Source organism: Geotrypetes seraphini, chromosome 3 (genome assembly GCF_902459505.1).
Source record: "Geotrypetes seraphini chromosome 3, aGeoSer1.1, whole genome shotgun sequence".
NCBI classification, from domain to species: Eukaryota; Metazoa; Chordata; class Amphibia; order Gymnophiona; family Dermophiidae; genus Geotrypetes; species Geotrypetes seraphini.
The window spans coordinates 204270743-204281545 of record NC_047086.1 but is presented as its reverse complement, the minus strand read 5'-3'; the positions used below and the strand labels follow the sequence as shown (position 1 = coordinate 204281545).

Sequence of the window (10803 nt, the reverse complement as noted above, 5' to 3'; positions counted from 1 at the left end):
TGGAGAAGAGGAGACTTAGAGGGGACATGATAGAGACTTATAAGATCATGAGGGGCATAGAGAGAGTAAAGAGGGACAGATTCTTCAAACTTTCAAAAAAAATAAAAGAACAAGAGGGCATTCGGAAAAGTTGAAAGGGGACAGATTCAATACAAATGCCAGGAAGTTCTTCTTTACCCAACGTGTGGTGGACACTTGGAATGCGCTTCCAGAGGACGTTATAGGGCAGAATACAGTACTGGGATTTAAGAGAGGATTGGACATTTTCCTGCTGGAAAAGGGGATAGAAGGGTATAAATAGAGGATTACTGCTCAGGTCCTGGACCTGTTGGGCCGCCAAGTGAGCGGACTGCTGGGCAAGATGGACCTCAGGTCTGACCCAGCAGAGGCATTGCTTATGTTCTTATGATATAAAGATAAGAGACCTTTTTACACATCACTGATTCAGCTAAAAATAAATATTTTACCTAACTGAGCTGAAAGTAAAACCTGGCATGACTCAAACAGCTATGCAATATTTCCTGATGATCAGAAAGGAATTTCTAGAAATGCCACCATTTCCGTATTTCTCACCCGTATGTAGTGTGGTGAAAGACACAGCTTCTTCCACAATGCACAGGGTACCCCTCAAAACAGAGCCAGTCTTGCTTTTATGCCCACTGAATCTCTGGTGCCAGATTCTCCAACAGCAGCAGGAACCACAAGTCCTAATATAATAGGCCACCGGTCTCTGACCTAAGGGCTGCCTTGTGAGCGGACTGCTGGGCACGATGGACCCCTGGTCTGACCCAGCAGCGGCAATTCTTATGTTCTTATAATAGTGGCTGCTGTATTAAACCAGAACAAGGTAACTGGGAGCCACTAGCTACCTGCACTTTGCCACAAATGTACAAACTAAGCTGAACTTTCCCCAGCAGATGAGCTACAACGCGGCACCAGATCTTATCTACAGGAAGAATTTCGACCTTTTCTCGCCTGAACTGAAGGCGCTAGAGTCATAGATTCCAGCATCCAGATTTGTAACACCCCACCATTGTCCTGGGAGCCCAAAGAGGGAAAGACACCTTAACCCAAGTTCAGAAACAGAGCTGAAAGATCCTACCATAATTGTAGGAAATTGTAACTCAAAATCTCTGCTTGGAAGTGGGATCTGCAAGCCTATGTACATGTCAGCCACTCAAGATAAATTATTCCACCACCGTCACAAAACAACATTCAGACCCAACATTTTTGGGGTTGGGGAGAGGGAAGGAGGAGTGTGTGGGAAAAGTACCCAAATGACATTCAACTATTGGCCTTTACTAGTACTTAAATGGGTTTCAATGTTTTCCCAGAAAGAAACACAGCACCGAGCATGTTACCCTGAGATTTTCTTCAGAGTGCTAAGAACACCCCCTCTAAAAAAACAAAACAAAACCCAACAACAAAAAAAAACTTCTTTCAGAGGTACTTTTTTTTTCCTGAGTATTTAAAAAGAAAAAAAAACTCAAACAGATATATAACATGAAAATTTTTTTTAAAAATGAGATTAAGTAATATTAAAACAACCTACATATCCATCTCCTGCCCTTTTCTTAACTGTCCCCTTTCTCCATGAGCCTCTTCCATCTCAGCCTAAATCTTTATTAAGCCTTGTACTATATACTTCTCTTTCAGCTATGGGAGCTAAGATGACCTAGAAGTGCTTTCATAAAATTTTCTAGTCCAGTACTAGCAAAAGAACTTATGTAAAAAGTGGTCTGTTTATGGCTAAAAGCCACAGGAAGAAACTGAGTGGTCTTTGGGTAAATTTATGGTTTATTTCCATAATTTTTTTTCTCTCCAATATTCGCTTGTACAGAATGTACATAGCATACAAAAGTTGGGTTGTACGTTGCCTCTGCAGCTGATACCATTGGGTGGCTAGCTGGCCATCCTGTCGTCTGAAGGCACCAAACTATGGAAGAATGTATCGTGGGCATCATACAACATGCAAATTTAAATCTCTGACTGTAGGAGATCTGACCCAGGAGTCATGCAAAAAAGATACTTTCATACCATGACTCAATGATGCAGAAGTCCAGGCTTCAAATGCCACAAAGAGGCCAGGGTTATAGAAGATCCCTAATGAAAATGCATGAGAGCCCTCCACTATATGTAAATCTCTCATAGTTTTTCACTAGCGGTTCAATTGTGAAGAGAAATGATGTATGGAGTATGAAGTAAAAGTCTAATGGACAAACAAACTGAGAAAAAGGAGAAGTTTGCAAAGCATTTGAAGATTTTGAAGTTCAGCATATGGACAATGATACAAGTTTGATATGAACATTCATTGGATGGAATGGGTTTAGATATATTTATTTGATATAATTATGTGATAAACTAGTTGTGCAATTGTGGTTTTAATGAAATTTTTGGTGGTTTTTGGGAAAGTATATGTAAGAAATAAATTTGAAATGGGTTAATATGTGATTGAGTTGTAATAGAAACAGAGCTCTTTGTGGTGTATGAAATGATGTTTTAATATATGAGTGTTATTGAACAGGAATTATAAATCCCGTTGTTATTTAACAAATGGTTTTTCACTAGGGATATCCTGACAACCTATTCTGTTTGTGGCACTTGCAGCCTAAACTCCTGCATCCCAGAGTTAGACATTAGTTAGGGATGAATATTCACATCTTTAAGATGTTCCTGTGGTTCTTTCTTGCTTCTAACCTGATCTGATCAATTTCTCAAAATTAATGTGCTACGATAGCAGCCCTATCATCCCCCCCTCTCTCTCCTCAGCAGTTCCTGCCGACTCTTTCTGGACCTTTCCAGAGGATGTCACTTCCTGCATCTTAAACATGGCTGCCACAAGGCAAGTCTCCTGAATTTCTTGTTTCTCACTAAGAGACACAAGCCAGCAGCACTTGCAACACCTGCCACCTCATGGAGTATTTCATGTATATGAAAAGAAATGGGTACCACTGATGGGCCAAAACAGAGGGACAATTACAGTTAAGAGTAGATCAGAAGCTAAAATAGATCTTTATGAAAATGTCAGGAAGCAGCCTGAAAGCTTTATTAACCTTTAAAATAATCAAAATCTGATGCTAAGAGATGACTGTCATAATCTGGTCAATGATGCTTTGCTTTTGTGATGCTACATCAGTATCATAATAAACAGAGGGAGCTCTAATATGACATCACAAATACATTTTTTTTAAAGGTACAAAACCAAAATTTAAAAATCAAGAGAAACTAAACCTATAATAGCATCATTTAGGCAAGTCAGGTCATGCAACATGGGGATCAAGGCAACCTGCCTTAACATGGCCAAAGCTTGTTTTACTAGGTCTTAAGTTTTTAATAATGGAGGCCTTGAGAACTTCATTCATTATTGTTGTTTATAGAAGTTCAAAGTAAGCATTAGGAAGATTTTTCATGGTTATTTTTATGAAAGTCAAAATAATAATAGTCTCTGATCTACTTAAAGAACAACATTCACAGTTTTTGGAAGTAGGCTATATTCATTGTCAAGCTTTTGATTTACTGAAATCAGATTATTTGGTGGAGAAAGGGGATCTACAAGAGACACCCCTCAAAATCTGTCCTTTACTGATTACATGGTGTGAATGTCTCATGGGGCAACCACGCAGGAGCCTCCCCCCCCCACTTGGGTGTACCTGCCACTCAAGTTACCAACTGATGCCATTTTCTTCCACAGACTGATCCAGTCCTGGCTTTTGGTTTTGCTGCCATGATGAGCACAAACTTACACTTCTGATTGCCCCAATTTGTGCATGCAATGCATGGAGGGATTGGGTGGAGGATAAACCCAGGACTGAATCAGTCAGTTCCAGAGACTAGGAGTTAGAGAGTAACAAATGACTATGAACTGATGTCTGAGGAGAGCTAAAGTCTCTGATGGTAATACGTTGGCATGAGAAAGCTCATCATATCTCCCTTTTATTCAAGTCATTCATTCTAATTTTGGATTTTGGTCTAGAATCATAGGATGAAAAAAAGAAAACAAGCATTCTTTTATCTAGTAGTGCTGGTCCCAGACGGACAATAAATACACACCCTGAGTACAGTGAGCAACTGCCTCCCATTACATCCACAGAAAATTATTTCAAACACCCCTCCCAAGCCTGACTCACTAAATCATACCTCACCACATTCAATTTCTTCTTTATTGGAGGTTTTACAAGGGATGTTACCACCTGGCATCAGGTGGCAGAAATCCTATGGCCAACTGACCAATGGGCAGCCTCAAGTACTAATTTGGCCACTAGCTTCTGAGGGGATTTCCACTGCTAATTCAGTAGCCAAAACAACCAACAAGAATGAGATTTATGTGGATTTTGCCCTCAGCTTCCAATGCTGGGTCAATTCCCATTGGCTATCATGTTTCACAGGCGATTTCTCCACTGTTCCTAATCCCAACCCTTTCCCTTCCCCCAACTCAAGGCTGGTGTCTACAGGTCCTAGGTGTTTCTGAGCATTAGGCGAGAATCCCAAAGAAAGGATCTTTTCACTCCAGCTCAAGGAACAGGGCAGCACATTGGGCTACCAAAAGGATGAGTAAAAAGTAACCCTTACAAGTAGTCCAATGACTCCAACAGGCTCTTACTGTCTGGAACCATACATTTTATTCCACTCAGTATACAGGTCCAATTCCTTTTGAGATGTGCTGGCACGCAGCTTACAGAAGGCACCCTCAAAGTCCTTGTACGAAGTTGGCTGGAGCTGGCCTGCAATGCCCTGAAGTTGGCTGGCCCCAGCCTGTTGACAAAGCTGGATCAGCTCACCACCTGAATAACCTTCTGCGTGCTGAACCAGGGAGGCCATCTCCCGCTCGCTGAGGCAGTAGCTTTGCTGGGCCAATGCATGGTGAAGGATCTGCCTCCGTGCTATGCTATCAGGTGGGGAGATGTAGAACCTCCTGGTGAATCTCCTGTGAGTGGCTTCGTCAAGGTCACCAGGCCGCTGGGTGGCCCCAATGACAACGACAGTGTCATCAGCTGAGGTAGCTACATTATCCAGGTAAGAGAGCAGCTGGGACTTAAGACTATTCAGATGAGGGTTTTCATCGCTGGCTCGAGCAGAAAGGAGAGCATCAATCTCCCTGATGAAAAGCACTGTAGGCTGACGGCAGCTAGCCAGGAAAAACAAAGTCTGTAGGATTTTCTCTCCTTCGTTCTTCCACTTAGACACTAGCTCACTACCACTGAGTTTTAAGAAAGTAGAACCCAACTGAGTCGACACACACCTACTCAACAGTGTTTTCCCTGATCCCTGAGGTCCAAACAACAGAATGGTTCTCGGAGGCCTACCAGCTCCAGTGTAAGCTCCTGGCCTAAGGATAGGCCAGATCAGCTCTTCTTCAACTGCAGCCTTAATCGATACCTGACCTGCAATGTCAGTCCACTGTACTGGAGGCCCACAGTCAACCATCTCATTGTTCACCAAATCCAAAATCAAAGGGTCCATGTCCTTCATTTGTTCTTCAGACTGGCTGAAGAACATTTGTGGTTTGGCCTGCATTCTGTGGGGGAAAGAATGGCTCTGTTCACTGCTTCCTTGTTCACCATTAACTAGAGGAGGGGTAAACTTCTCAAATGCTTCACTAGATCTTAAGGGTGTCTCTCCAGGATTATAGGTAGGGGAGATCAGGGATTTTATTGGCTGGCTGTTATACTTCCCTACATGCTCTTCCAAGGCAGGACGTTTGCCAGGCTTGAAAGGTACCAGTGGTGTTTCATTGCTCCGATTAAAGCCATTGCCTCTACATTCATTTGACATACCATTGTCCGACATCTGGTACGGGGATGCCGAGGTAGACTTTGGTTGCTCATAGCTGTATTTTCTGTACCCACCATCACTTTCCTCTTCAGAGGCCATGTCAAAGGCTTTCCTTTTCAAGGGACCGCTGGACTCACTGCTCAGTGGCGCCACTGGTATCGGTGTCAAGCTGGAACTTTGATAGCTATAACTGGGGACAACTGGTGGCCTGGAGGAAGAAGGTGGTGGTGGGAGGGGGGTAGGTGCAGCAATACCTGAAGGCAGGTAAGGGGAGGAAGGGTGTGGAGCATGCATTGCTCCATATCCAGGTCCAATTGCAGGCTGTGGAGGGTAACTCCCAGAAGCATAGTTGTATATTGGTCCTGAGGAACTGTACCCAGGAACCAGTGCTGGTGATGGATGAGTTGACTGAAGGAGTCCTGAGCTGTGGAGAGCCGAGGGATGCGTGGGAGGAAGTGCTGATGTGGGTTGACCACAGTAACCTGGTGGCAAATAGGTACCACTGTAGCCTGAGGTATATTCCTGGGGAGTCCCAAGGCCACTGGATGTGGCAGGTCCCCCACATGGATTGCTGGGATAGATAGGATCAGACAAGTTGCCAGGTCCAACCGAAGGACTACCTAGCCCTACTGGCCCATTTCCTGGGGTCACTGCTTGGGGGACAACTGTCTTTGATCCAGATAGTCCATCATGTAAGGGATAAGCAGTTTCTGAGCTGTGGGACATCTGCCAGGGCTCCAGGTCTCCCTTCTGTCCATTAACTGGCCCAAAGGCTCCATCAGGGTAGCTGCTGAGCGAAGGTCTTTCATATGGAGAATCCAGAGTTCCAGAATATTTCTCTGCATATCTTTTCAGAAGATTGGAAGCTGTCAGTGCAGAGATGTCATCGTTGGCCCAGGCATAGTTGAACCGCTGTCGACTGCTGTGGTAGAGGTCCGATTTATGGGCTGGAGAGGAGGTGGTGGAGGAGACATCAAGGTGCTGTTCGGGCCACTGATTCAGGGGCTGAGCATGATCTGGAGTCCAGTGCATCTTCAGGAGAGCTGCCAAAGAAAACAAAATCTGTATTAAATAGTGAAGAGAGGTGATATGCTCCATTACATTACTTTGTGGCACAGATGACTCATTGACCTCACATGCAACAGGATTTGTCTGAACAGCCATTTGATACACTAAGTTTTCAGGTGGAGTAGTCCAGTTCAGGGTTTCCCAAATTTGTTATTGAGGACCCCCAGCCAATTAGATTTGCATGCACTACCTACAATGGAAATCTCTCTCCTGCATATTCATTGAGTAATTCTGAAAGCCCAATTGGCTAGGGGTCCTCAGGACAGGTTTGAGAACCACTGATGCAGTGTTTCTCAACTTGGTCCTGGAGTACCCCCTTGCCAGGCAGTTTTTCAGGATATTCACATTGAATTTGCATAAATTTGATTAGCACACACTGCATCCATTATATGAAAATGTCTTTCATGCATATTCATTGTAGATATCTTGAAAACCCGACTGGCAATGGTGTACTCCAGGACCGAGTTGAGAATCACTGATCTAGTGGTTAGAACAATGAGCAAAGAACCCAGGGTTCAAGTCTCACTCCTCCCACTAATGCTCCATATTTCCTTAGACAAACCACTTAAAACTCTTTTGCCTCCTACAAACGTGAGGGGCTTAGATGAACTAACATTCGCTACAGCATTAGCACACACTAAGTATTTACTATAGGGCCCTTTAATGCAATGGGATGTTATTTACCAATAAGGTGTATTGCACTTCTAGTATTCACGAATGCTGTAAGAACATTTTAGCAAGTCCAGGCCTTCAGTGGCAGGACCCTACCTACAGAATTTGTATTATAAATTTACCTTAAGCACAAATTTGGATAAGTAATTAAATGCAAATTCATCCATGCACAGATGTATCAGACTGGTCAGTTTGAACAGGCTGAACAAAACTTGGTTTTGTTTCATCTCCACCGCATTTAAGGACTTACAATCCTACAAAAACGTAGCACATTGAGTTTGCAATGAGGTACATGCAGAACAAGTTCAGCTTATTCTGATAACTCAGAGCGAGGAAGGTCATGGAGTTGAAGACATTACAAAAAATTGGGAGACATGGACTAAATGTCTTAGTACTAAAGGCACAAAATCTATATATTTTTTCCAATCATATTCATTAAATTTGCAAGGAAATACAGTCAAGTACAATGATACAGCACAGAAGCAAAGCTGTCGTAAAAAAACAAGACAATCAACCATAACATTATCACAAAGATCAGAAGTGCAATTAACGGTTCATCCCAACATCCTCCCTCCATCCCAGGACTGGGTGGGGAAAAGACACCAAGGGCTCAAGTCAGGGCCAACCAAGTAATACACGGCTGTGTGCATGCGAGGCTAAGGTATCCAAAAAGGGCTGCCAAAAAGTAAGCAACGGTTTAGAGTCCCAGTCAGACAGATGCATGCTTTCCATAATCAGGAGGTGTAGCATATGTGAGCGCCAGTGGCCATAAATAGGACTCAGAGGCTCTATCCAAAGGGAAAGGATAACCTTCAGGCCCGAGAGAATTGCCCGTCGAAGAAAACCTTTAAGGCCTCTGGATATAGGATGCTGAAGATCAAAAAGCCAAAACAGGCTATAACTGTTACAGTGCTACCTGCTGTGCCACATACATCCAACCCTGGAGAAAATAATAACTTTATTTTTATATACTGCAATACCACAAACAGTTCAAAGCGGTTTACAGAGGAAGAGACTGTATACAGACAGCAATGTTACAGAAAACTTTCAAAATTACATTAGCATGTTAAGGTTAGCCAAATTTATCAGGAGGTTTTTTTGGAGAAACATCAAGGTTGAAGTGGGGTCAGAGAAAATTGTCAAAGAGATAAGTTTTGACTGACTTCCTAAAAGTATGGCAAGAAAGTGCAGACCAGAAATTGCGCACCAGGGGACAATCCCAGAACATGTGAGACAGGGTGGATTTAGGGTGACTGCACTTCGGGCAAGAGCCCGCAGAAACAAGTGTGGCTCTATAGGCATGCCAAGGCGCTATGTATATTCTACAAAGAAACTTGTAGCCCATTTCAAAATAGGAAATGTCAGGCAAAAAAAGGCCTTGAAGCAATTTCAAGAAGCGTTGAATGCGATTTAATCTTCAATTCAGTACACCAAGCCCAGGCCACCTTGGCATAGTCTAGAGGAGGAGAGAATTCCAACAGTGAATGGCGGAAATATTTTAGGGATACTATCAGCTGGGCATCTAACCAATAAACTAAAACTAAACTAAACCTAAGGCTTATATACCGCATCTTCTCTATAACAGTAGAGCTCGGCACAGTTTACAAGAAAATCAGAAAGGAGAACAGATACAATATTACATTACATTACATTAGTGACTTCTATTCCGCCTTTACCTTGCGGTTCAAGGCGGATTACATAAGAATTGTTATGATCTTAATACATAAGCTTATATGGTAAGGTTTTCTAATTTGCTGAGGCGAGTGAAGTAGGTGTTGGTGGAGTTTGGAAATTTGTTGGTAGAGTGATAATTGGTTTTATGTGTTTTTTGAAGGTTTTAGTTCCTTTTTTGAAAGTTTTATAGTCTGTGGATGAAGTCAGCAGGTTGGCAAGTTGTCGGTCCAGGATTTGGAATAGTATGGAGAGATGAAATTTACAACTTTGAAAATAGCCAAGTTTTCAGATGTTTTCGAAATGGTTGGAAAGAGCCCAGACCGTGAAGTTGAATAGAAAAATTATTCCATAGCTCAGTAATTTTGAAAAGTACAGACTTCCCTAATTTGCCAATGTAGGTAATGCCTTTCAACGTAGGAAAGGACAATTTAGATTTTTGAGTAGATCTGGTAATGTCAGATCTTACAGAATTCCAAGACAGGGGAATTAAAGGAGGAAGGATGCCATGCAAGATCTTAAATGTTAAGCAGGCACATTTAAAATAAACCCTGGAAATTATAGGAAGCCAATGAAGTTTTTGCAGGAGCGGAGAAACGTGATCAAATTTACTTTTTGCAAAGATCAGCCTAGCAGCAGTATTCTGGATCAGTTGAAGTCTTTGAAAGCTTTTCTTGGTCAAGCTTAAATAGACTGAATTACAATAATCCAGCCTCCAGACATATTTTCATATACAGTAGTAAGCAATGCCGAAGAAGGCAAAAAAGTCACATAATGCCCGAGTTGTAGGTAAGAAAAGACATCCAAACTGGTCCAACCATAAGTAGTGCGCAACTGGGAAAATGTTGGTAGAGTACTCTGCCCTCTCTTAGTATGTCACGCTACAACTGGTTTAAAGCAGTTGCACTGGTTGCCAGTTGGTTACAGAATACAGTTTAAGGTTCTATCCGTGATTCATCAGGAGTGTGTGGTGCAGTGGTTGGAGCTACAGCCTCAGCACCCTGGGGTTGTGGGTTCAAACCCCGCGCTGCTCCTTGTGACCCTGGGCAAGTCACTCAGTCCTCCAAAGCCCCAGGTACGTTAGATAGATTGTGAGCCCACCGGGACAGAGAGGGAAAATGCTTGAGTACCTGATTATAAAACCGCTTAGATAACCTTGATAGGCGGTATAGAAAAACCTAATAAACTTGAAACTTGAAACAGCACAGTTACTTACCGTAACAGGTGTTATCCAGGGACAGCAGGCAGATATTCTTAACGCATGGGTGATGTCACCGACGGAGCCCCGGTACGGACACTTTTAACTAGAAAGTTCTAGTTGGCCGCACCGCGCATGTGCGAGTGCCTTCCTGCCCGACGGAGGAGAGCGTGGTCCCCAGTTAAGATAAGCCAGCTAAGAAGCCAACCCGGGGAGGTGGGTGGGACGTAAGAATATCTGCCTGCTGTCCCTGGATAACACCTGTTACGGTAAGTAACTGTGCTTTATCCCAGGTCAAGCAGGCAGCATATTCTTAACGCATGGGTGACCTCTAAGCTAACAGAGAGGGAGGAGGGATGGTTGGCCATTAGGCAAATAAATTATGTAACACAGATTGGCCGAAGTGTCCATCCCGTCTGGAG

At 43.1% G+C, this 10803-nt stretch overlaps 1 protein-coding gene across 1 annotated transcript in view; it reads right to left on the bottom strand.

The window, feature by feature from the left end:
- Positions 1–353: 353 nt before the first annotated feature.
- FIGNL2 (fidgetin like 2) overlaps positions 354–10803 on the bottom strand; it is a 180372-nt gene continuing 169922 nt past the window's right edge. Inside the window, exon 3 of the mRNA XM_033939967.1 lies at positions 354–6815. Coding sequence (XP_033795858.1) covers positions 4597–6804 — 2208 coding nt within the window. The 5' untranslated portion in view covers positions 6805–6815 and the 3' untranslated portion in view covers positions 354–4596. The remainder of the gene's footprint in view (positions 6816–10803) is intronic.